The following is a 26714-nucleotide window of genomic DNA, read 5'->3' on the forward strand; positions in this document are numbered from 1 at the left end:
CCTTGTTCAGATCCCTACACCAAACCTCCAAGCTTATCATTCAACTAGGGTCTTCGTTTCAGGTCGGTGTGCCGCATCCATCAGAGCCTACTGCCTGACAGTGAAGAGGGTCAGGGACTCCACAGCATCTTTCTCAGCACCGTTCAGTCACCATTGTCTTCTGGGAGATGGGCACTGAGCAGCAAAGGGAGAAGCCCTGCAGGAAGGGAGGGTGACAACGAGGGATGCCCTCTCTCTCTTTGTAGAGGGGAAAATCTGGTCTTTTCATTCAGGAATCCCCTGCCTCAGGCCCTGGAGTTTGAAGTGATGCTCAGTGGCTTTGCACAGAGTAGGAGTGTGATAAGAGCATTTTGTTGCAGTCAGTGTTTTGCTGCCATGGTTAGTTGGGAGATGCTGTGAACACTTCCCTGTGGTAAAATGAGAAAGGTCCTTTCAACATGTATAAATTGCAAATGAATATTCCATATGCTGTAGAACTAATATAACTACACTAAAGGGGTTTATGCTGATGCAAGTGAGAGCAGAGTGTAGCCCATAATTCACGTTATGTATCCCTCAGTACAGATGTTGGTGCCATGCCTGGTATGTCTCTTCCAGACATGTGGATCTGCAGTCCAGGATGCTGGGCGCCACTGGCCACCACCCTCAGCATTGCTATCCTGGTGCTGTGACAGCCCTGTGGGCTCTGCAGACAGGCAGGAGAATCAGCTGCCTTAGACTTCCCAGCATCTCCTGGGTGCTCTGAGCCCATGCTACACTCAGAGCTGTTGCTGTGTTGCAGAGGTATCACACCATGGCAAAGCCCAGGCAGAAGACCTGTGTGGCTACACAGTTTTAAGCAGTCGTTGGTATTTAGGTTTGCATACCTAGCTAAGCTCTGTGTAAGCAAAATAGCAAAATTCATGATGCTGGGTAAAAAACAAAGTCAAAAGGAAATTTTAGGAGATAGCTTTTTTTTTTTTTTCCTCCTCCCTCTGCTAGTTGGCTTCAGCATTAAATATAAGCTGCCTTAATTACCCAGACTGATTAGCTTGACTTGGCAGTTGCATGGTTTCGTTTCACAGCTGTGCAGATGTTTACAGCTCTTTTTCCTCAGGAAACCTCCAGGAGCCTTATGAATGTGTCAAAGTAGGTGGCTGAGCCCTGGGTACAGCTAACATCAGACACCCGCACTTCTGAGGTACTGCCCTCGGCCCTGGGGTGAGGATTTGAGCAGAGGGTCAGTCTGCCCCAAGGCATCTGTTGGGAAATGTCCTCCAGGAGAGATCTTGGGCTTTGCTCTGCGCAAGCACAGTGCAGATGCTCTGAGCCCATCATGCTGCCAGGCTGAGAGGCGACAGTGACAGGGACAGGAACTTCAGGGGAGTTGCTTTTAACCCTTCTGTCTAGGGCTGAAGGGTACCAAGTGGTGTCCAAATCCTCTGCACAAGCTTTCTTCACGTACAGCGTGTCTAGGAGCCAGTTTTCTGATGAGGCTGCGCATAGCTTTGCACCTGAAGGGTTCTGCTGTTGGTGCGCTCTGACCTGCTCTTCAAATCCCCTGTTGTGCATGTGATAGAATTTCCATAATGCTCCTGAGATTTGTGCTATGCTGTTCCCATTTTTGAAAGTGGAGGCTGTGGACAAGTCATTAAGCACAGCAAAAAATGCACTAAGAAGTTATTGCCCGGGTGCAAGCATGGGCTCTGTTAGGGGAAGTCTTCACGCAGGTGGTTTAGTGGCCTTTTTAGTTAGGAATTCAGAACCTCCTCTGACACTTCCTCCTAGCTGGGCTGCAGGAGTGTTCTTAAATGGCTCAGCTGCGGCCCTGGGGAGCATGGAGGGACAAAAAATCTGGTTTGGATTAAGCAGCTGAGTTTTTCCCCAGAATAAAGGCAAGGCCCCATAGAGATTCCCTTACCCCGAGTATCACTCAGACGAACGCACTGCCGTGGTGCAGCCCCCTGGACAGCAGTGCAATAGTCTGCTGGGACTGCAGACGGTGATCCCGGGTATGGCTCTACTGCCATAGCTCTCAGGTGCGGTCCCTCCTCTCTCCTCTACTATAAATATGACACTAGAAACTCTGTTGAAGAATAATGAAAGCTTGTTTCTATAGACTTACCTCTTGTAGTTGGGTTCTCAGGTATTAAGTAAGTGCAAGCTCTGGCTGTGTTTTCCCTGACCTTTAGAGCGTACACAGCATTGCTTTTGCATGGATTCTCTGGTGTCTAGTAAAGGCTGAGCTCATGCACCTTCTCTTTCACGGATGAATGTCTCTCTTTTCTCGCCAGCTGTCTAATGTCTCGAGTGTTCCTATGCACTTGGGAATTATGTATTCCTGTGATAGCACATACATTCAAATTTAAGTATTCCAGAAGGTGTGATGATGCCCAAGGCAATGTTCATCGACACCCGTCTGCTTCATCACTCCTGTGCATGCAATCTTAAGAGGGGATAGTAAAGACCAAAAGGACATTGAAAGGAGATTGAGATTCAGTGATCTAAAATAGTGCTAAATTAAGAGGAGGACTGCAAAACAGATCTCCTGGGATACATTCAGTCTTCTTGTTTAATGCTTGTGGTTGGTGTTTAAAAAAAAAAAAAAGAGCCATGCCTTAGTGCAAGTTCTGCATGTCACTTGCCGAGGGAAAGGCGGGGGATGAGACATGTGAAAAGTGCCCAGTTGTTGGTTTATTTATTAAGTGCTGTGGACAAGTAGTGCCCATCATTATTTAATGAGGGGTACTGCTATTGCTAGTTGCAAAGCAGTATAGGGATACTGTGCCTACTCCTACCTGGACAGAGCTCTGGAAGAGGGAATGGTTTAAGGGGAAGACCAACTTTGACAGTGATTTCTCAACATTTTTGTTGTCCTTTCTGTGAAATGAATGTAGAGAGGCCTGTTATCTTTGTGAATGTGCTAGGTCTCCTGGTGAACAGAAGCACTATGTGTGAAAGCACTTAAAGGGAGCTATGTGCTGTTGTCACTACACAGGCAAAGAAGACGAGGCATGCTCATGGTAAGAGGAGCTTACAAACATGGCCAGAGTGCAGAGAGACACAGCAGTGTTTTCTTGAACACCTTCCAGGGCAATTCCAAGGTATTTCAGATTGAAAAGTCCGTGAAAGGCAGGACGCAGTGCACAGGAATGTCTTCCCAAGCTCACCAGTCTTTCATACCTTTGCCAAAAGTCCTTGTAGGTAAATAAAGCTGAGAGCATCTGCAGCAACTCCCACTCTATGGCTTAGAGGAGGTGAGAAGGGGGATCCCAGCAGCTGCACACAGCCACTGCAGTTGTGGGATCCATCAGGATGTAGAAAGAGGGCTCACCAGCCTCTGATGGTTGCTGAAGGAAGGATGAAGTCATGCAAGTCAGGGATTGCTGAGCCCTGTGATCGTTGTCAGGCCAGAGAAACAAAATGCGTGTATAGGGGCAGATCTCCCATGGAAACAAAGGACGTGGTGTTAGTGTAGTTGGTCTAGCTCTTCTCAGTGGCTGTGTGTCCCTGGGCCAGCGGCTGGCTCAGTCCTTACTTTGGGTTTCCTATCCATGAAACTAGGGCAATGCTTCTGTTTCACAGCAGAGAAAATGCTCATGAGCAAGATGGCTGGGTGGGTATCATCTGCTGGAAGTAGCTGCTCATCCTCGCTGACCCAGGAGATGCCAGGATGACTTTGTTTCTAGCCATCAGAAGTTAGGCAAGACAAACCCCATCCCAAGCATCTGGCTGGATCTGGGCTCCCTGTCCTGGATCCTGGCTTAGAAGAATATAGGACAGCAAAAAAGTGAGTGGTGGCACGACAACAAGAGATGGTCTCACACCTCTTGTGCCTCTCTTTAGCTGATTTTGGAAGGGTGCCTTGTGCCATTTTCTGCTGTTTACATTTAAGAAATATTTCACTGCTCTCCTCTACTGAATTTTATAAAGGAGGGTCTAGACTTTATTGGCACAAAACCAGTATCCTGTATTTTCAGGCAGAGGATTTCTCTTTTTCCATGGTCTGTGCTTGTGAGGCACCAAGTTTCTGTAAAGTGGGCAGTGCATAGCCTTGGTAAGTCTGAATCATAACCAGGCCTTAACTAGCTACAGGGCTCCCCTTTGCAGTTGTGTTTTCTTCTAGCGTGATAAGATTTGGTAGAAGTGATTAACCACATTTGTATTAAATAATACTTCTGCAAAATGAGCAGCTTTGTGACTGGTTCAGTGGAGCAACTTTGGCCAAAGCAAACTTTGATTAGCCTGTGTGTGGCATTGCAGTCACCTTGTACAAGAAGTGGTGACAACCGCAGATAGTAAATGCGCACAGACCCACTTCATGAATAAAACTCTTAACTCCTGCCATATCCAAAGCAGATACACTGTTGAAGCACATACAGTAGGCAGCCCTTGTAAAAGCAATTATTCTTTCAGTTCAGACCTCCCAGTAAAAGGTTGCTGGGCTTACATTTCCATTTCCTCCTGCTGAGCTTTTCTCCTCTAATTGTAATATCATAGCGTTAAGCCAGAGCGCAGGACATTTGAAAAACAGTCATCATTTGAATCATGCTAAGTAATCACGCTGCTTATTTTCCCTGTTAACCCCCAAGGACTGTGGTGAATAGCGTTGCCATAAGTTCTTATCCAAACCAGCTGCGGGATTTCTGCAGTAAAGCACAGCCTGGGGTGAAGCAGGCTGGGAGGAGTGTGAGGTCCTGGGCACAGGAGGTGAGGCTGGGCTGGGTACAGGCATGGCAGAGGGACATCTCTGGGGCAGGAATGCCATCTCGTGGCCGTAAATAGCTATTATGTGATTAAATCCACCTCCCATCCCTTCTTACAGCTTTCCCATAACACTTCCCCGGTGTATCAGCTATGCTTAAGAAACACTTCATGGTGAAATCAAGCTCTGCATTTTCTGTATAGCAAAGATCATCCTTTTTTGGGTTCCTAAAGCTGTGCCATCGGCCTCAGCAGCTCCTCTTGGCTCCTGTGCCCTGGCAGCTGAGTGACATGGTGCTGGCATGGGAACAGGGTCTGTGGGGACTGTGTGTGAGCCACAAGAAGATCAAGAGCAGACCTTCACAGGCTTTGCTTTGCTGCAGTCTCCGTCAGCTTTACCCTATTCCTTCTGCACCTTGCACACTCAGACGCAGATGTGATGCTCTCCTAGACATATTTCTCTCTCAGCCGGCAGTCGTAGTGTTGCCGTAGCCAGTTTGAGGATGTGGGAGTTGCAGCTCCTGGAGGGAGAGATGGTGCCTTTTATCAGCTGTCTGGTCTGGTACTGCTGCCTGCATGATGTTAAGCAAGATGGTGTCTGCATGCATGACACTTACATTGTGTCTGAGAGCCGTGAGAACAGAAAATGGACAGTCCATGAAATGCTGGAGGTTAGAAGACACCCTTAGCTGCTGCTAGGACGAGCCCAGTCCTTAGGGACATGCTGGCTCTGCTCACCTGTTTGAATAACACCATAGTGCTTTCTGCAGTGCTGCTTTTGGGTAAATAAGTGCCCTTTTTGTAAATAACAGAATTACTAATGGCGCTTTTTTTTAGTGCTTAGTAGAAATTAGGATGTCATGGGAAATGATAGATTCACTCAGAGAGCCCTTGGGTTATCCCATCAGAGCAGATGTCAGCGCTCCATGCAGAGACACGGCCTCACTCGGTGTTACGTAGCTCCAGGGGAAGACAGGTACAGCCGCCGCTGCCGGCCAGTGCATGCGGGGACGCTGACTTGTCGGTCACCTGCACAGTAGCTGCATCGGTGAAAGCAGATTTTCTTGTCATTGTAAAATCTGCATGGAAAGTCTAGGAGGAATCAAATGTGTTTGTGCTGTCACTCCCACTTCAGCCAAGCTTCTTCGGAGGGGATGGGACTGAGAAGCTGTTCTCTCAGCAGAAATGGGGGAGAGGAAACAAACGTGGACAAAAATAGGCGGCATTGTCAATCTGTGTCTGATCACTTTGGTTATCCTGTTTTAAGGTGAGTAAACACAGCAAATGTTTACTGTGGGAGAAATCCCAGAGGAGGCTCAGCAGCTCTTGGGAGTCAAGCCTGTTACGGGTGCAAACCGTTCTCAATTCGTTTCTGCAGGCAGAGTGGAAAAGCACCTTCCTTAGCACTTGAATTGTATTTCTTAGCCCAGGACATTTTCACACGAGCAGAACGATTGAAGGTTCTCTGCATCTACGTATATATTCTTTGAGATTTTCATTTCAGAGCTTTTTTGTGCTCCTGCCGCAGTCACCTCCAGCATCCCGCTTTAGCAATGGAGAGACAGGGGCCCTGTTTGTTTTCCTCTTTGCTTGTATCTCTAGAAATATGTGAAAAAGAAACACACCTTAGCATTCCATTAGAGGAAAAGGTGTATGCGCTATCAGCTGCATGAATGTAGGTTAGCTCAGTGCCTGGTGTGCTGCTTCTCTAGCTTTGTTTTACCCAGTGCTCGAGCTTGGGTGTACATGATTTATGGCCCAAGATTTAAGGCTGTTTCCTGGAGAGGTCTCTTTGGGAGGGGGGGAATGGGTTGAAGAAAGAAAACAATCATTTGTTAGGAAGGATTTCTGGAAGAACTAAATCAAGACTGTATATAGCTTTTCAGTCTCCCAGCAATGAAACGGGATCGGACCTCTCTGTCCTCAGAGCAGGATCCAACTCCAGCAGACACCACGGCTGGGCACTGCAGTAAGCTGAGAAACCGAGGCTGGATAGAAAGCATCACACCACACAAGGTGAAGCAGTGACCCAGCAAAAGGTGACTTTGCTGGCACACGTTTCCCCAGAAAGCAGGCGGTGTCTATCAGGCTGCCGTCTGTGCCGCCCTCTTGATGAGCTTCCCTTCACCAGCCGGCTCGCTTTGGAGACCAAGTTACAAATACACCAGGAGGGACACAGACACGCTGGTGTGGCTGCCAGGAGAGAAGAGGTGAGGATGTGGATGAAGAGAAGTGCATGAAGCACGACCCTTTCCTGCCTGCACCAGCAGCACACAAGGGAGGCAGCCAGACTGGCCGGTCATTGCGTTCTCACCAGATCCCAGATTCTGGCAGCAGAGGACAGCAAGTGAGGTTAAGCTGGCCTTGCAAATTTTGTCCCAGACTTGGTCACATATATTAAAGGAGTTTCAGATGGACCTCCCTGCTTCTGTACACAACCAGCTGGCTGCTGCAGGAAGGTGGGTGGCGCTGGGTGCTGGTTTAGGTGGCTGTACCCCTGCGGGGATGGAGACAACTGCACGCTGTGTTCTGCATTCCCAAGGATGTGCTCCTGACCTGGGAGGGGACAGCCATTGCTGCTGATTTGGTTACATTTGAAAAAAATACTGAGCAGGTGTCTTGATAAACTAGTGTAAATCCAACCAACATGCAGGAATATTATTCTGCAAGACATTTTTACTTACGCGGTAGACTCGGGGAAACAGGGCAGAAGTGCAGCATCTCCGGTAGAGAGTGCCAGGATATTGCTGTGTACATTGGGCGTAGTGCACACCTAGAGTGAACCCACCAAGGGAAGAGCGTAGCTCTCCTTTAATACACATTTTTACTTTTATTTTCTGATTTTTTTAACGTTTATTCCATGCAAAGTGGCAAACTGTTCAAATAAATATATGTGGAGAGGGAGAAAAGGTGTCCTCTGGCAGTTTTGAAGCCCATGAGAACTGGTCATAGATCATGTTTAAATGTCAACCCTGTCGAGAGCACATCACTCTCCAGCTGCTCCCATGTTAGCCTACTGACAGGCCGAGCTGGTTAGCAGGGCTGATTCATGTCCCAGCAATATAATTCAGTTGCGCTTGTTCATTATTTATAGAAATCATAGGCATCAATGTTCTGGCTAGGTCAAGTTGCAAGAGCAATGATGGAAGAAAAGTTTCTGTTTCAAATTAGGCAGGGGAGCCCACAGTACATGAATGAAAGAATTTAATGCATTCTCCTGGGTATGTTCACTTTGGGGAAGGTCATGGGTGCTGAAATTTCCTTTAAGAGGAACTTACACACTAGAGGTGAATAGAAATTACTAAGTCAATGTCTCTCAAAGACAGCAAGTAGTAGATTAGGCCACTTAAGTGGCATATTGTGGAGAAAAGCAGCAGGAGTCAGAGACCCTCCTGTCTGGTTTCATGCGATACATGAGTGCGGTCAGGACAAGGACACTTGCAGGGTTTTGCTCAAGCCTTATTGATATCCTGAATAGTTACTTAATCACACACTGTAACATAACAATGCCGTGGCATTTGAATGATTTTGTCCTTGTGGCTGCATAATAATTTAACTTTGTAATTGCTGTGTCTGCATTTTGGTAGCACTTGGAGGCTACAGCCAAAGATCAGGATGTAAAGCACTTCACATCCATAGGATGAAGACAGTTGTTTGTGCAGTGACTTTATGGCAGGAAAGGGTAAGAGCTTGATACAGCAGCAAGGTGAGGAGCCTGGGTGGTCTTACTTGTTTCGTCCATAAGTTGGGAGGGGCTGAGTAGCATCGGCCTGAAGGTTTTCCAGAAGATCACCAGTGTGTTGCTTGAAACAGCTGATAGCAGCTTGGTCTGAGCAGCCTGGCACCCCCATTGGCAGTGGCATCACTTTCCCTTCGTGTGCCAGTAAGGACACTGCCTGCGAGAGCTCCCAAATGCTCCTGAAATCAGACAGGTAAGCCCATCCTTCAAGTGCTCCGCGTTAGCTGAGCCCATGGATGCAGAGGGGGCCAAGGCTGACCCTTTTCCCTTGTTGTCCACTCACGCCCTCTGGATAGGTGTCATTTTATGTTTCATTCAGAAAAAAATCTCAGCACTTTAGGCTGTTTGGTTAGTAACTGTGATGGCACCTCCAGGTGAATGCGTAGACACAGAGTCTACAGTGATGATCTACTTACTTTCTTTGTAAAAGGTAAAACAAGGGCCAGCATTTGTCAGGTTAGCACCTGGGGCATATCTCATCCTCCAGCTCTTTGCAGCCAGAAGAGTTTGATGCCTAACTAGAAGCCCTGAAGACACAAGTAGATCCTAGTGATATCATTTGAGCAGCAGAGATGCTGTAATTAGGGTGATAATTCTAGCAGAGTCCCAATGCACGGCAGCATTTCTTGGTCAGCTCCAGGCTTTGGGGTACGCTGGGCAATAAGAAATGATGGGCTGAGGGTCTCAGGTTGGATTCAGATAGTTAATATGGTCCTAACTGAGAAAGTACTGATAGGATTTTTCTGCTTGGGTGCTTCTTTTCTGTGGCATGTATATGTATGTCCTTTTGGCCAGCATGAGTATTTGTCTCATTTGCAGATGTATGATTGCTTTGAAGTGTCAGCATGAGGTCTGTGATATGGGGACAAGATAGAACGGCTACTTCATGAGAAGATTTGTCCAGAACAGGTCCCAAGGCACTTTCCTGACAAATAAACTCCTGCAGTGATAACCTGCTTAATTATTAAATCTGGAAATAAAGCCGTTACATTATTAGTCCCTCAGAAGATCCTAACTACTGTCCAGAGCTAATTTTCTGAACAATAATTTAATACACAGCACAGATAAACTGCATACTTAGCTTGAATACAAATGATGTTTCGGTGGCATGAATTATGGCCTTATGCTGAGCATCACTATGGCAACTAATGACATCACCACAGGCTTCAACCTGCACAAAACCCAACTTCTGAGGGTCTGTTTGTTGGTGCGGATCTTTTCAGGGCTTTTGGGGGTATGAATATGTAAGCACCACAGCGTTGTCAAGGGTTTGCTATGTATGTTTACTGTCATTTGAAACATTTATTCCCTTTGTGGTTAATGTTGTTCTCATGAAGGAAACCTAATGAAAATTACTGTTTGTATTTGGTTAGTAACATTTGTTGATAACATATGGTCTGGGAATGCTTCAGCAAATAAGAGCTTTTTAATAGTAAACAGAGATATGAGTTCTATAAAGCAGATGCTGCCAAAATACACAGCGTAAGGTTGGATATTTTCTTACTTTTGCCTCTTACCCAAAGCAAGATTATCTTCCTACTTTCCCTGCTGATGACAACGCAGGTTTTTTAAGAGAGAAAACATAACCTGTGACTTGAAGTTGCAATTAGAAAATAAGGTTGTTTCTTGGTTCTTATGCTTAAAACACGTATTAGCTGATTGCTCACACATGAAAAAAGATATAATATTGAGGATCTGGCTGGACCTGCCGTACTGGAGATAATTTATGCCAAACCTCTGCTCCCTGGCATGGATGGCAGTTTGATGCATCATCATAAAAGATGAAACATGTGGAACAGTGACACCAGGAGAGAAAACTTCAGAGCAAAGCTGACGAAGAAACTGAGTTTGTTAATCAGCTCTGTGCTAAACACACTCATCTGCTAAGCTCAGTTGGACAAGATTTGCTCAGTGGAGAGCAAAGCATAAACCCGTACTCCTTGTGCACAGGAAGGAATAAATTATTTTTCCTGATAACTTTCCAAATGCAAAACCTGCTGTTTGGTATTTATGTTTGAAGAACATCTCATCACTGGACCACATGTCATCTGAGCTTTTTCCCAGTCATTTCAAGGGAACTGCCTTTCTTCAGCAGAGGATCTAGTTTGAGGACAGAGTAAAATGAAAAAGTGTCATTAACAGCATCAGGGTGAATAGAAGTGGTTAGTGAGATACGGTATAATCTTTCATCTGTCTTGCGGTATTGTAGGTTGCAGTGTGTGGTCCATCACACCACTCAGAGGTGTTGCTCATGGCATGCTCTTGGTTTCTTCTGGTTTACAAGAACCACCTTGTCTGTGATTGTTCTGCAAGCTTGCTGGTACACTTTGCACGAGTTTTGAAGTGCGATGAATTTTCAAGGTCTCTGGGAACAACATAGAAATCTAGCTCACAATGAATTATAAAAAAAGACAAAGAAAGAGAGCAAAAAAGAAAAAAAACAGGTTTTATCTGCTAGTTTCACGTTGAGCCTCTGCAAGAACGGATGTTCGGGAGCATCCTCCTTGCAGTGGTGCGTTCTTCCCCAGTTCTTCTCCTGCCCTTCATCTTTGGCTGAGCTGTTCTCTGATAACAAGGGCAAGTGCGGTTTTATGAGCGCTTTGCTTAGCTCTGTCTGGAAGTTGCTGTCTGGCCTTATTTTAGTAAGTTTCTAACTTTCTAAGCTGTAGAAACAAAGCTTGAAACACAGCTGTGAAGTCTCAGACATAAAAGCGTCATGACTTTTTATCCCTTAGTGCAGAAGGTATTTTCTTCTCTGCTACTTTCAGAATTGTTTAAAGCTTACAAATCAGCATTAGTTCTAGTTGCACTTATTTTTTGTACCATGACCCTCTTTAGTCTGTGCCTATTTGCCAGAGGGGAGCATTTTCCTGTATCACAAAAACCTCAGCACAGGTGAGTAATCTGACATGTCGGTGTGAGTCGCACCACTTGTGGAGGCTCTTCGTGAGCCTGTTTGAAAAGCTGTGGCACTTAGGATGTTGAACAGACTTGGTGCTTCACACGTTTCATTTCCCTACGGTCTCTCTAAACCAAAGCTGACTGCTGTGTGAGGTCCAGGTATCTTTAAGAGAACCCCATGAGGATGCTTGTGGGCACAGCTCAGGTGAGCCCTCGCAGGTGTCGCCAGGCAGCAGCTCCAGCTGCAGCACGCTGCTCGCTGGGATGGGAACAAGGCCCAGGAGGAGAGTCCCTGAAACAGAGTGCAGCGAGCTGTGGCCGAACTGGGGCTCTGTCCTCAAAGCTGTGTCCAGGTTGAGAGAGGAAACTTCTAGCACAACAGGGTCGGGCCCGTCATCAGACCTCCCTCCGGTGGGCTGCAGGACTGCTGCAGTTTTCAGAGTCGGTGTGAGGAGGGTCAACTGTGGGGTGGGCTCCCCTTGTAAGACTTAAAATGGCAAGTTTGGCCATAGGTGTTGGCAGACTGTGGCTGGGACCCTGTGCCTGCAAAGTCTCACATAGAATGAGTTCGTATTCTCTGCACGCTTGGGCAGCTTGTAGTTGCAGAAGCTTGGAGATGTCCTCTAGAAACATGAATATCTAGAGGGGGTTTTCGCATATTGCGGGTCATTCAGCCTCCATAGGGCTCCTTTCCAAGCTATGGGACCAGCCAGGGGATGACTCACGGAGTACTCAGTAGGCAGTGGTCTCAATTCATTGCATAGTTAGAAAGGTGGCCACTTCCTGGCTACTGCTTTTCCATGCCCGTGGAGCTGGTGTCCTGCTCTGCAGTCCCAGTAAACTAGGATTGCTCCAGATGAACTTAAACCTGGGCTGGGCTGGAGGGCTGGGCTGGGACTCGAAAAAGGACCCAGGTTAAATTAGGGTTTCTTCAGAGAAAGCAAACCTCACTATCAACTGGTTAATTAGCCACAAGAAGAGCAGAGGCATGAGTGATTACAGATGTCCTAGGTGCAAATGTCTTCAATCCTCAGCTTCTGTTGTGACTATACAGGCTGTCACTCCATGAGACATATTGTTCTTTCTAAATAAAAAAGTTCTCTTAAATTTGGTTTCATGCTGCTCCCAAATACTCCCTTTTTTTCCCCCAAACAGCCATCATGCTTTTTCCAAACATCTGTCCCACATGTCCCAAAGAAGGTAATTACTGCCCTTGTCACCCAGACAGCCCAGCCACTTCGGCTTCTGTCAGAGAGGACATTTTCAGTTAACCATTGCACACCCAAGCAGTAGTGCTGCTGACCTCCCAGTCGAGCTGAACATCACTCTGTCGTTATTTTCACAGCTGGGGCACCCAAGGAGACTTCACAACAACACACGCGCTTCCTGCAGTGAAGGTGAAGCTGTTCACGGAAAGCACGGGAGTGCTGGCTCTGGAGGACAAAGAGCTGGGGAGGGTAAGGAGATTCTGAGTTTAATAACGTTTCCTTCTGGCCCTGCTTTTCTCGAGAAATCTTTCCTGTACGGAAATATCTTTGGAGCACAACATGCTCTGCTTTTTTGCCAAGCTTCAGGAGGGGGAAAAAAAGCAAGCTCTCCACTGCTGGAAAGGAGTGTATCTCGCATGCTGTCTTTGTTGTGAGTTTTTAATGGCAGCATTTCAGCTGGCTGTGCCTGCACTGAGCAAAGGCAGAGGATCTTGTGTGCAATATTGGCAGTCCGGAAAGCCTTAGAAGTTGCTTACGGAAATGGACATTCCTGAGGCAGAAAAGGGGATTATGCTGAAGCAAAAAGAGGGGATTTAAGTTTGGCAAGAGAGTGTTAAGCTGCTCTCGTATCTCCTGAGCAGCCGGTGCACCGTTTGAGCATTTGAAAGCACTGACTGCGGTACTCAGTGCAAAGGCCTTGAAATCCTGGCTTCCCCTGGGGATTGTGGCTGAACTGGTGGCTTCAGCGGGGCTGAACTGGAGAGGGAGACCTGGATGTTCATTGCCCCATCAGTGGTGTTAATAGCGAAGAGCTCAGGTTCCTGGGATACTAGCCACAGAGCTGACCTTCCCACCCCATCTTCGCCCCTCACCTTTGGTCCCTAAACCACTGCCAGGGGACTGGTGGCCCTCTGTTGCTGCAGCCCACAGCTCCAGAATATCTGTGGATGTCATTTTTCTGTGGCTTTGAGACACTTCAGTTAGTCTTCATGGCTTTTTGCAGATGTATAATGTGTGTCAGCCTCAGGCATAAGTGGCAGCAAAGTCCCTGCCATGCATTCCTCAGCTCTTCAGGGATGTGAGATCAGCATGGTGAAGACCTCATGCAAATCAGTTCAGGGTAAGAGGGGCTGCACCTTACACACGGGCTTGGCACCTCCCGTGTCATGGCTCAGCATGGCCTGAACGATCTCCAGGAGCAGCCTGAGCTCTGTCTGCCCAACTCTGCCCGCCCGGCTCTGTGGCACATCTTGCTCTCTGCCCTGTCTACGTGGCCGTGGCCAAGAAAGCCACTGATCCTGTAGCAAGCTCAAGTACAGTATTTATGGACTAACCTTTTGGGATGTTTCTTGCTAACTCCGTGGTGGCTTGTGTTTGACACAGAAGAGCCTGTGTCCGTACAACAAAATTTTTCCTAATTAACATAGTTTTATGTTCATCCTATTCATACAAGTGCCAAACGTTCTTGCAGGTCCTAGTGAGCTGTTGATTTAATGTACATCTTTATGGTGAAAAGCGCTGCTCATAATTTTGTCTCATATAATTTATGTTTATTTTAACTACTTATGTTTTCACATTCATGTAATATCCTTTGTTCTTGCACCTGAAAGAGAGAAAAAGCAAAGCTACCCCTTCTTTTCTCTTCTTGATCTTCTTTTCAAAGATAGTCACAGCTCCTTTGGACTTTCCTCGTCCACACTTTGATCCTTCCTTTCTCCCTGTCCTCCCCCTTTTTTGACAAAGGGAATGACCCCACTAGCTTGCAGTACTGCAGCTGAAGACCTACAATTGCTTTGCTGCACAGCATCATAATATTTTCAGGATTATTTTCAAAACCTCCTACTTCAAACAGCCCGGCACTCCTGCCTTTATCCGCTGCAGCATGCTGAGCAGAGCTTTTCACCCAGCCGGCCGCGATGCCATTCAGGGCTTTTTCCTCCGAGTGGTTACACTCGGTGTAGACCCACTTGCTTTGTAAGTCTTGTTTCCACTGGCAGCCGTGAGTGGTGCTGACTTTGCTGGTCTCGGGAAGCAATTAGCTGTGCATGTTGTTCTGAGAAAGATGTCAGGCCCCAAAGCAACCTCTCTTGCCCTGAAATGCTGATGAGCCAGCCCCACCAATATGCTTTAATTCCTGGTCTGTTGGGAAGCCACCCCTCGGCTCTGAGCTTCTGCGGGCCAAAGGACGCGGGCCAGCAGCGGCGAGTGCAGGGAGCTGGACGGTGATTTCCCCTGGCCCGTGGCCACCAGCGCTTTCAGTCGGCCCAACTTCAAAAGGATGCTTAGTGTGCCCGGAGTGGCCGAGAGATGACGCGTGTCTGTTCGGGCTGCATCAGGATTTCTTCTTGAGTGAAATAATGGAACTGGGAGTGTGTTAAGCCCCTGGGTTAGCTGTTGGAGTGGGCACGAACCTGTCTGCACGGAGAGAGGAGGGAAGCAGGTTTTATATACAAAAACACCCGTGTTCAGCCGCCCTTTGAGAGCGGCTTTGTGCTCTGCCAGGCATGTACAATGCCTACTTTCTATTGCGAGTGTTAAATTGGCAACTGGCCGGCACTCCTCATTTCGCCACTTTTATCGAAGGGAGAGCTGGAAAATGCTCCCAAGCCCTAAAATGTTGGATGGGCAGCTGAAGGCATGGGAATACATCCTGGCCCTATTGAAGCCAGTGGCAAGGCTCCCACGGATTCCAGCCGTGCCAAGACTTCATCTATTGAGAGCAAGGAGGGGAAGAGCCATGAATTACAACAACACTGAGCAAAGTTTATGCGCCTTTTGATGAAAAGAGTTAGAAATCAAAGTAGAGAGCATCCTAAACATGCTGAGTGGCTGCTGCCTTGCTAAGAGGTGTGGTTTAGTGCAAGTCTATGTGCTTGCATGACATGTCTTGCAGTGGGAGTCCTTGGATACTGCTCAGAGTTTGGGTCCGTCCATGTTTCTAACGACACCCTGTGTGGAGGACTCACTTTCCACCTTCAGGATTTGCTTAAATGTGTTTTTTTTCCAAGAGTGATGCAGTAGAGGCTGATGTTGCTCAGTTATCTATGTGACTAATAACAGCTTCAGATTCCTGCCAGAGAAAGCATTAGTCTAATTCAATGAAAGAAGTGATAAATAATGTTGATGAAGTCGAGAATCTACTGATGTTAACTTCAGGCTTTGGAGGAGGCAATAAAATCATTTTTAAAGTCATTCATCAGAGGGTAATAGCATGAAGGATATTTTGGTGGAAAACAGCCCCTAGGTTGTTGACTCAGCAGTAAAGTGGAAAAGCAGAGGAGTACAAGATTATAGTCTGGGCTGGAGTTTGGCAGGAGCACAGACTAAGCATGAGCAAGGAATGAGTGATGGCAGCACATCAAATAACAAAGGTGAATGCTGCTGTTTGTAAAATAATTTGCTGGCGTAAAGGTTAATGGATTTAAAGGAGATTCATCTCGCTACAGAACAGTGGAGACTTGAGTGAATTTGTGCCAGGCAAAGTCACCTCTGAGAGTGAAAGCATCAATGAGGAATGGGCATAGGAGGGAGAGAGTTAAGCCACCTCAAAGGACACATGGAGACACCAGGAGAAGATGGGGGATGTGGTGCAGTTCTGGGAGAATACTCTGTGATTTGCTGTCTAAGGGAGCTGCTCTGCTTTGTAGGGGTAATGGGTAAGTGGGAAAAGCACAGCTATGATCGGGAAAGATTGCTTGCCTCTTGGAGCCTTTCAGCTTCTTTGATGAGCCAAGCACTTCCATCAGTGTTCATCTGCACGAGTCCACTGCAGTCATTGGTGTTGCACTGATTGACCCCAGCTAGAGACCATCCCATCATTTCCTCGTTACATGAAATGGAAGCAGAGAGTCCTGCAGCCACTGATGTCATGACGTGGGATGCAGATTTTGTCTACTGTCCCAGTGCAGTCAGACACACACCAGCCTACCTAAAATGTTGCCTACTGCATCCAGTCTTAACAGTAAGCAAAAAATCAAGCCACCTTCCCCGCAACCTGATAGTAGCAATAGATGAACCATTTTAGGTAGAGCTTTCTGGGCCCTCGGAACAGCACACCTCACATGGGAAATGTCAGGAAGACTGGAGGTTGACCAAGTTGTAAGAGTCTGAAAGAGGGCGATTGCAGTGGGCAACCTCAGCAAAAAACTTGTTGCTGGTTTGCTAATCACAGTTGTCCACCATCACTTCTAGACTGATTTACCTGGACAGTTGCAAGTTCGTTTACCACGATCCTTCCTTAAACGATGGGAACTGATAATGCTGTTCTGTTCTGCACAACCCCATGGGCAATGGTGTGGTAAATAGCGGAGCCAAAGAATATTTGAACTAATCTCATAATAATGAGCTGTACTTTAAAAAAAAAGCCATCCTCACTGATGTGAATTTCCAGACTGATGTTGAAGGCAAAAGTAGCTCATCTGATGTGCTTTTGTTCCCCATTAAAACCCAATTTGTGTATAATATTTCCCTTTAACATTGTTGATTTTGACACTTGCAGGTTGTTCTCCACCCTACTCCCAACAGCCCAAAGCAATCAGAGTGGCACAAAATGACTGTTTCCAAAAACTGCCCGGATCAAGACCTGAAGATCAAGCTTGCCGTGCGAATGGATAAGCCTCAAAACATGAAGCACTCTGGGTAAACACTTGTCTTGATTGTAACTCAATTTGTTTTGAAGGTGCATTAGAAAATTTCTCTTTTTTAAGATTCTGGAAGAGAAACTCTTTTTCTCAAGTTCACAGGAGGTCAAAAGAAAGAGAAATAGAAAAATGGCATCAGTTTAGTCATTTATAATTCCATATTCTTAGCATAGTCTTTTTAATGCATATCAGCCAAACAGTTTAAATTTTAAACAGTATTCCTCAGGAAATTGCTAGGTTTTTGGGGTTTTTCCTGTAAGGAAATGATAGGTGAACCCTGACTCTCTTACTGAGAACAGTATAATTTCCTAAGTTGTTCTTTGCTTTCCCTGTGTTGACTTCTCAGAACGAAAAGCACAGTGCACCTTCTGCTGGGAATAAACTCCAGTGTGGTCATCATTAGTTATACAGAGATACACAGCACAATTATGTAGCAGTTGCCTGGAGTAGGACTAATGGTCTGGAAGGTTAAAATGGAAACCTCTCCCTTCCAGACATGAGTGTCAGAAGATCTGGGGCCAGGAGGATCACTGACCACTACCCCTGGCTTCCACCTTCATGTCGTGCAATTACAAATTAGATCATCCTTGAGAAGATCTAGCTCATGCCATTGGCAAGGCTTTCCTCTGTTTGCTCTTCAGAGCTGAGGGTGTGATAAAAAATAGAAGCTGTCCAGGAGAGTCACTGGTTTGATTAACTCTTTCTCTGGTATGTTTTTGGTGCTATAAAAGCGACTTTGTTTCATTTTCATTTGCATAGTGTTTTGCTAGATACAATACATTATTAGAAGGTTTGGATCACTCATCTTCCTTTTAATTCCTTCTCCTCCTTCCCCTATCTTCTCTGCTAATGAGATCAGAGCCAATAGCCATGTGTGAAATTTAATTTTTCCACCACGATCACAGGCACCAAAAGCAAGAGAGGACAGTTCACCTATCATATTTGTTGACTTCACTGCAGCTGATAGCAACAGGAGTGAGCGGTCCTGTTTTTTCTCAGGCTTTCTTCAACTAACATTTGATTTACAAGATGCTGCTTAAAACTGTGTGGTTTATAATACTAGATTGCTATCAGAACTGTGATTGTCTTTCTGTTGATGTTAGCAGCAATAGCAAAAAGGGCAATTATTACCCTGTTCTTGAACTAGCCAAGGACTCAGTGCCCACATAAGCATGACTTGGAGTTTTGGGGCTTAAACGCTCACCAAGAGTATGTTGGATCTTTTCTGGCATAAGGAACCACTAGCATAACCAAAAGGAATTGTTTTTCTATTTATTGAGCCAGAACTAAAGTAATTATAATGATACATAAAACATATTAATGCTGAATAATGTCCTTGTGCTTATGATTAGTCTGGTGCTTCCACTATTTTTGCCAGTGTTTGTATTACAGTGTCACTGTGGCCACTTCATCAGAGGGAATAAATGCTAATTTTGACATTAATTTTGAAAGTTAGTTCTTCCTTTGTAGAAAACAGTAAATTCACTCCTCCTTAGAAATTGTTCAGTTTGCTTGAATATCTGTAGCCAAGTGATTTCTAGGAATTCATCTTAAGCTGTTCAGTGAAGTGTCCTGGTTTAGTCAGTCCAGTGGATACCGGGATCCCAGGTACTGGTTTTGATGTAATAAGTATCCCTCTGTTTGACAGCTTTCCTCAGCAAAATGGTTTTGTGAAGGCTTAAAGCAACGTTTGGGGGTTTTCTCCCTTAATTCTTCCATTGCAAAAGTATTCTCCACCCATCCAACCATGTCACAGCTATTCACTGGCAGTAAAGGGCTTCCAAATTTTGAGCAAGTTGTGAAAGACAAAGAGGAAGAGAGAATTAATACTGTGTAACATTAAGCCTCTGGGAGCTTTTTATGTCACTTTCTTTACAGTTTTTTTTTGTTAAGGCTAGAAATAAACACATTCATGAATGATGCTGAGCTTAAGAGTCTTGTAATTACTCCTGCTTGTGCATTAACTTCAGTTTCTAGGTGTAAAGAAAACATACTGACAAGCAAGAGAAAAACATATAGTCACTTGTGTACTGAATTCACTTATTCTTTTCTCCTAGGTATTTATGGGCCATTGGTAAAAATGTTTGGAAGAGATGGAAGAAACGATTCTTTGTCCTGGTCCAGGTAACAGATTTAACTAGAAGTGATCTTAGATCACAACATGAAATATTTAAGTCTTTCTTCTGGACATTTTCAATGCTGTGTAATTGATGCTGAGCTGTGGTTCTGTGTAGGGTGTCTGTTAAGTCACGGATTTTTTTTCTGAATATGTACATCTTCTCAAGGATATCCCAGTTGCAGACCTCTAGCCATGAGTTTCCTGATGCGCATGAATGCTTGGTGAAGTGGAGAACAAATTCTAGTTAGGCATTAATGAGATGAGGAGGAAGTTCGGTCTGTCTTGGCTGGAGGTACTTGGGTGCAAATGCTCCTTTTGAACTTCCAGGTAAAATTTGAAGTCCATTGAAATCTACAGAAGTTTCATCACCGGCTGTGTCAGAGTCAGTGTATCGTTCCTGACATTTACCTTCCCTTCACATTCATTACAGCCTCTCGTTGTCTCAGCTCTCATCAGTCATTTTGTGATGTCTTTCTTCCTTTTTCCATTTTTTTTTCTTTTTTCCACTTTCTGCCCTCCCAGTTTCAGTAGACCTGTATGTTTGACCATGGTTAAGAATTTCAAGGAAACAGGCAAAAGATGTCTTCTGTGACCTAAAAGGATCTGGTTAGTACTTAGTGTGTTAGATCTTCCCTCACCTTCCCAAGGACAGCTGAAACCACTGCATTGGCCACAGAAGTGTGGGACCCCAGTTTGAGCAGATCCATCTTCACACCAGCTTGATAAAGCCACAGAGTCCGTTTGGGTCCATCTCCCTCACCCTCCTTTCTGGGTTCCCCAGGGTATGTTGTCTCCAAGTATGAGAAATAAAAACTTTGTGCAGGGTCCTGCGATGAAAGCAACACAGAGATGCTCTGAGGGAATAACATGGGATCCAGATGAGATCTTGTGCCAGCACAGGGCCAGAATGATCAAGTCAGAAGGTGAAATGCTACTGCCAATGAAGCAAATGGCAGGTCTGCCACAGAGGGGCCAGGATTTCACCTGTGTGTAAGAAGAGAGATGGTGTAAACCAGGTGCACCAGGCTCCACATTTGGGATGGATCACGCTTATGTCCTGGCTTTCCTGTGCCAGTAAGGGGAGGAGTCTGTGCAGTCCATCTGCCACCTTACACAGCTGGCTTCTCTGGTCCTAAGTCACCTGGTGTAAACTAATTGATTTGGTTTGAGTTGATTATTACTCCAAGTTCAACTGTCTCAGTAGGAAACCTAATTGCATTCCCCATTTGTCCATTACTGCCAGCCTCCGTAGCACTAAACTGTGTGGCAGATAAGAAAATCCATCCTGGGGAGTAAAAGAGATTTATGATGTGTGTGACCCATGTAAGTAGGAGTCTATTTGGAGAGACCAGTTGATTACCTAGTCCAATCAGGGGCAACAGTTTAAATGCCTGTTTTGTACTCCAAATGGGGTGAAAATGGCAACAAAAGTGGGGCAGTTAGTGTAGAACAGCCACAGAAGATGCCTCTGTTTGCCCAAGCAATATATTTAGATTTAGGTAAAAGTAGGGTTTGGGATTTGTGTAATCCATTCCTAAAGGCATCTGGTTCACAAATGCACCCTCCACACAGGGACTGGCCAGGTCCCTGGTGAGGTAGGGTGCTTGGCACCTTGCAGGGGAACCCAGCGCCTTGCAGAGCTAGACTGCTGGAGGTAAATCCCAAACTGTCTCCTGGGTAAGAAGCAGCAGAGGCCATAATGAAGGAAGGGCCTTTGAGGAACATTATGCAGTGACCCTGTTCTTGGGCAGGGATTGAGGCATTGCTTTTCTCTGTATATTTCCTTTGTTATGTTCTGAAATGAATTTAAAAGTGCCGTGGCAGTCTTTGCTCACTTGTAGAGCAGCTAGTATTGCTTTTGCCTGGGAGACAATTCATTCCTGTTAGACCAAGTTCTCAGTCCCTTTTTCCCTGTGGATAGGGACTCTCCAAAGCAGAGAATCCTCTTTCCCAACATAGCTTCTCCCATAAATAAATCTATTGATACTCTTCTGTGCAAGAGTTTGCAGGTTTGGACATGGGTTCCCATGTCTCTCTCAAGAAGCGTTTCTTCTGGCCATTCTGTGTGGTTGCAGTTACTTCTCTAGTTTTCAGTTGCTATATATTCTTCAGCTTGCTGTGGAATTGAAGCTCTCAGAGTTATTCCATGTTTTCTCATGTTACTAGGTCTGTGTTCGTCAGTTGGCATATAAGAGCAGAATTTGGCCAGGAAAGCAATTCATTTGAATAAGATGAGCAGACTTTTGCCCCCAGAGAGTCTCTGTAGCCCACCTCAGAAATTCCAGCTGCCACTGCAGCTTCTCTGTTATGTTACCGTTTGCTCAACATTTGGTGCAATGTAAAGTGTTCTGCCGTACATCAAATATAAACAAGAAACACTCTCTATGCAGTCCCTCAGATGTAGTTTGAGCATATTGAACATGTCAGCAGGCAATAAAGATGGAATAAAAATACTTTGCTGTCCGTATGTTTGTCATTTGCTTTTCATGCAATGCAAAGGATGGGTGCTGATACGCACAGGGATTGGCAGCAAAGGTGTTGATGTCCAGGATGCTCTGAACTCTACTAAACCACAGACAGAAAATAACCCCCGCAGGAAGGTGAGCTGGCTCCATTACGTAAAGAACAGACAAGGAGCAGCCCCTGTTGCAGGAGCTCGCTCAGCTGCACCAGGGTCCTGCTTGCATCAGAGCCGAGAGATGGAGTCCAAAGCATAAATATATCCATTTGGTATGCAGCGGTCTGGTCAGTCCGTGACGCTGCCAAGAGGGCAAGGCTGTACATTGGGATGAATAACTAAATGTTGCCTTCCTGATCCCTTGACTTTGTCCCTTACCTGTAGCGTCTTCTATTGCAGCTCTGTCTCCTCTCCTATCCCTTGCAGAGCAACCTCCTCCTCCTGGTCCTGTGCCCTCTCCTGCCCCTTTTTCCCCATTTCAGATGGACGCAGCCTCAGTCCCTTCAGTGCTGTTGGGTGGTACCACTCTGCCTTCTAGTACCAGCGGTTAAGAAATTCGTGGTAATAAATACTCAAATTCTTCATAACCATCTAAACAAGGCACAAAGGTGCCAAACTGCATGGGCGGCACCAAGAAGGAAGGTGTTGATGGCAGTTTGTCTCTTTTGTGTCAGCGATGCCTCGCTGGTATGAACGGAGGCTTTGCGTGTGTATGTAGAAAAAGGAGCTCTGGAGGGAGCATTTCCACTGCTACTTGGCTTGTATAAGCCCTGGAGAGAAGGGGAAAGGAGCAATAACTGCTTTGGAATTTGGGTGGAATAATCCCTCGCACCTTCTGTGTCTGTGTAGCTGTGAGGGTTGTGCAGGAGTGGAGATGGTTTGTTTGGGTGTAGTGGGTGAGAGCAGTTCCTTTGTGCCGTTTCTAGAACTGGGCCTCACCTCTCCAGCGCACGCATTGCTGGGTGGACTTGCTTCAGTCCCTCGGGGAAGATTTACAGCACAGTGGGGCTGGCAGAGCTGGTGCATATGCTCCTCCAGCATGCACCTGGGCGTTAAGAGGGGATAGTTTTCTCTTCCGAATGAATCGCAGTCCTCTCTGCACGCTGCCCACCCTTCTCGTAGACACTCTTTGAGATGAGCAGCAGAAGAGCAGAATACTGATTAGATGTAAATTACATGGCAGAGACTCGTTACTTGCCTAATTTTAAATCCTGAGATATGCAGCGTGAAAGTGATGGCAGAATATGGCCCTGAGCTTGGATGGAAACGGTCCGCAGCATCACAAGTGAGGAAAATGCTTCGTAAAGGCAACAGTAACGCCAGTGGCAGTGGTAAGCGAGAGCAATGGAGCAATTTAGGGCAAAGTTCTCTGTGACTGGTTAGGAAAGAAAATGTACATCCAGCACAGATGTTATAAGTGTTTCCTAAGTTGCTCTATCAGCTGCCTGAGCATAGCATACAAATTTCAGCCAGTTTGCCAATTAGACCCTTGATCATGCAAAAGCTGGGATTTTTGATAGCTGACAGAGCTTGTATTAATTCTTTGCAAGGTCTAATGTGCTGTACTGACAACAACACTACTGTTGGTTCGGGTGGGTTTGCTGGCTTTGCAATAGGAAATTTCTTGTAATGATTCTTAAGGGCAAGTGAATTAATTACATTGAGATTTCAGACTGAATCTGTTCTTCTCTTGTCATAACCCCATTTCTGTGCTCTGGCAGCATATGGGAAGTAACACTCCATGGTACCTGGATGACATGTCTGCTGAGTAGCTTGAAGCAGTTTTCGGCTGATTGTGTCTGATGGTGTTTGCAGAATGTTGTTGGAACCAGATCAGCTCTCTGCAGATTAAAACCAGTTGCAGTGTCGACGCCTGGATCTATTGTTCTAGTGACAGACTCCCTGAACTCATTATAATTTAGACTAACAGTGACAGTTCCTGCTTTTAGCAAAACTCAGCTGACTCGGGATAAAATGAAATGAAGTAAGTGTTCAGTAACTCTGAATAACCAAAAGAATTTGAAAATAATTCAGCAAAATTGCAGTGTACTACACCAGCGGTCCTAGACTGTGGTCCTCGAGTCAAGGTAAATGACCCGTAGCTGGTCCCCGTAATCATATTAAATCATGTTTTCAGTTAGACCCTCGCTGAGAACTGGGCGTAGGTGGTGATTCTTGAGAAACCTTGAGTGTTGGTGATAAATACAAAATGTTTGGAAACAGCTGGTCAAACAGATGCCACGGGTTGTTACACCTGGCTATGGTAGGTCCTGCATGTCCCATCCGTACTCACGTGGGATGGCTTCTTGTCACGCAGCCCTGCCCGAGGAGAATACACGCACACCTCCTGCTTGAAGGAAAAAGTTAGGACAACTGCAATGCGCAGTTGTTTAGGGCTGGATGGATGTGCTGAGATGTGAAAACTTGTTTTCACAATTTTTTCTTTAAGCTAGATCGTTTCCTCTGCTCATTTGTGTCAGGAAAGGGCTTGGGAGGCAACATACAGCTGCAACCAGAGGACAAGAGTCTCCCATCAAAGTGGAAAGCTGTATTACAGCTGGCAGTATCTTAGCACAGTTTCTCTCCCTTGGGACAAAATGCATGCTGTTAATCTAGGAAAGGTCCGTTTAAGAATTTAACCCAAGTGGGGCGGTGTTATGTCAACAGTGAGAAAGGGGGAGGTAAATGACTGAGCTCGGAGTGTGGGGCATGACAATTAACAGGTTTGAGCAGGGTCCTGGGGAAAGCAGTGCTCGCTAGAGCAGGAGTCTCTGGTGGAAAAACAAGGACGAAGTCAGGACTGGTTAATACATATCTACTGTATTTATTAATCAGTCGGATTATATAGCTGGTGACAGAATATGGTCAAGTGCCAGGAAAGTCAGATCTAATTTAGCAGCCTGGGAATAGTGAACTTTGGCATTTGTCTCCCGCTGTCTGCTTCCCCTTCCCTGAATTTCTTTGTCTTTTTCTCTTCACACCCCCCCCCCCCCCCCCCTTTCTTTTCCTTGTGTTCTTTTGTCTCAAATTCTTTCTCAAAGTATTTTCCCTATTTTGTAATGGACCAGCCAGGGCAGCCTTGGATTATTTCCCTTCTTTTAGTTTCACTCAGTTCAGCTTCCTTAGATGCTCCTTTCCTGGCCCTCATCGAGTCCCTGGATGAAATCCCAGCTGCTCTGAGAGTTTGTCCCTCACTGGGCAGAGATTTCTCCTCTGTCTTCCTTCAGTTTCCTCTCTGTATCTGTGTTTTTTCCAATTACTCAAACCATTCATCTTGCCCATCCCATCTGCTTGCTCGCTCTCATACTCAGCTATGGTTCAGTGTGAACTCAGCAGGCTGTAAGATTCATTTCTGCTATTAACTGTTTCATTTGTCTGGCCACTTCTAAGCTTCTAGAGAAAGCAGGCTCTGTAAAGCACAATGTTTTAGAGGACTGATGAAAGGCAGGCTGCAATCTTCACTTGACCCTACAGTGCTGTTCAGCAGCAAAGCACGATTGTGACATACTGAGCTCTCTAAAATCTCGTTTTATCAGATTTTGCTTTACCACCGCTTGTAAATGGAAGGCCCCCCATTGCACTGGTAGCCAGGGCATCAGCTTCTTTCTGACTCCAAGCCGTAAATGCTTTAGGCAGCAGGATAGGGCAGACAGGCTGGTATGCCAGTCCTTGAAGTCAGTAGCTCAAGTTGTTTAGGTGCAGGCACTCTGCATGGCACAGTTGGCATCTTTTCCAGAGGCTGTCGATAGCTGCCTGCTCCCTCCAGCCTGATCCTAGCCTGCCTCCTGCCAGCAGGCTCTTGAGCAATCATGAGCTTGGGCCTCACGCTTGAGGTGTGTGAGCAGAGAAGAAGGAGGACATGAACCCAGATAAGCCCTGGCTCATCACACATAGGCCCACCTGTAGGTTTCTCTTAGCGGTCTCTTCTAATAACGGTGTAGAGCAGCTTCTTCCGAGGAAGTCATGTGAATGCTGACGGAAGAGACCAATTTGCTTTGCCTCTGTCCCGGGATGGCTCCACCAGAGCCTACTGTCTATGCCTGTCTTTTATAACTTTTAACATGGGAAGTATAAGCTGTGAAATGTCTGTGTGTGTTTCCATACGCTCCTGGTGTGTTGGTATGGTTGGCTTATTGATAGGGATGAAGACTATTTTCTGGGTCCAAAGGTGAGGGGAATTATTTGTATATGAAGAAGAGCCTGAAATTCAGAGCTCATGTTCAGGGTCAGAGAAGATGAAACTGAACTACTGAATTAATTTTACCTGTTGCTATAGAGCATACAGGAGAAGAAATAAACAGTCAATGTCAGCGTAGGTTAGCACTGACTCATTTATCACGCAGTCCCTGAAGTTCAGGCTGTCTAACACAGAGAAATCAAATCCTCGCCACTCAGATGAAATCTCCAAGATTTTACCATAAATAAAGCACATTCAAGATTTTCTCCAGGAGGTGGCAGCAAGATACTGCAAGTATAACTGAATGAACACTGCGGGAGCCGTTTGAATGTTGTGCTGTGGGGCACTAGGTTATTTTTAGATTTCTTCATGTTAATTTTTTTAATTTTTGTGTTGCCGGTACGATGGTATGCATTCAAAGTTCATAGCATAGAATATGCACTGGTATGCTCCTGCTATTGGTCTGTTACTTGTCAATCTTTCGTCAGTGCTGGTAGTTTTAAGGAGGATGCAAGATGCTTAAAGCATCACTTTTAGTCTTACTCCCACAAATGTGTTAATGATAGCGTTTATTCTTAGGTGGCTTTTGGAGCTGTTCCTGGAGGAAGGCACGGTGCAGGCAGGGCTGCTGAGAGCAGGCTGGCAGCTAGCAGAAGCCCGTAGAGGGCAGCAATAAACCGAGCACCGGCTGGGAGACGCTACGCCGATAGAGTAGACGGGTCCCTTGACTTAAATAAATGACATTTTATTAGCGATAGATGCCACCAAAATAGGTGCTGCATGTGTATT

The 26714-nt window shown here is 45.9% G+C and overlaps 1 protein-coding gene across 12 annotated transcripts in view; it reads left to right on the top strand.

The window, feature by feature from the left end:
- CADPS (calcium dependent secretion activator) overlaps window positions 1–26714 on the top strand; it is a 220195-nt gene that overhangs the window by 92763 nt on the left and 100718 nt on the right. For all 12 annotated transcript variants that reach the window (XM_086470043.1, XM_086470046.1, XM_086470045.1 and 9 more), the window contains exons 7-9: window positions 12669–12780; window positions 17030–17169; window positions 19229–19295. In XM_086470043.1, coding sequence (XP_086326169.1) covers window positions 12669–12780; window positions 17030–17169; window positions 19229–19295 — 319 coding nt within the window. The remainder of the gene's footprint in view (window positions 1–12668; window positions 12781–17029; window positions 17170–19228; window positions 19296–26714) is intronic.

Source organism: Leptosomus discolor, chromosome 9 (genome assembly GCF_034619465.1).
Source record: "Leptosomus discolor isolate bLepDis1 chromosome 9, bLepDis1.hap2, whole genome shotgun sequence".
NCBI classification, from domain to species: domain Eukaryota; kingdom Metazoa; phylum Chordata; class Aves; order Leptosomiformes; family Leptosomidae; genus Leptosomus; species Leptosomus discolor.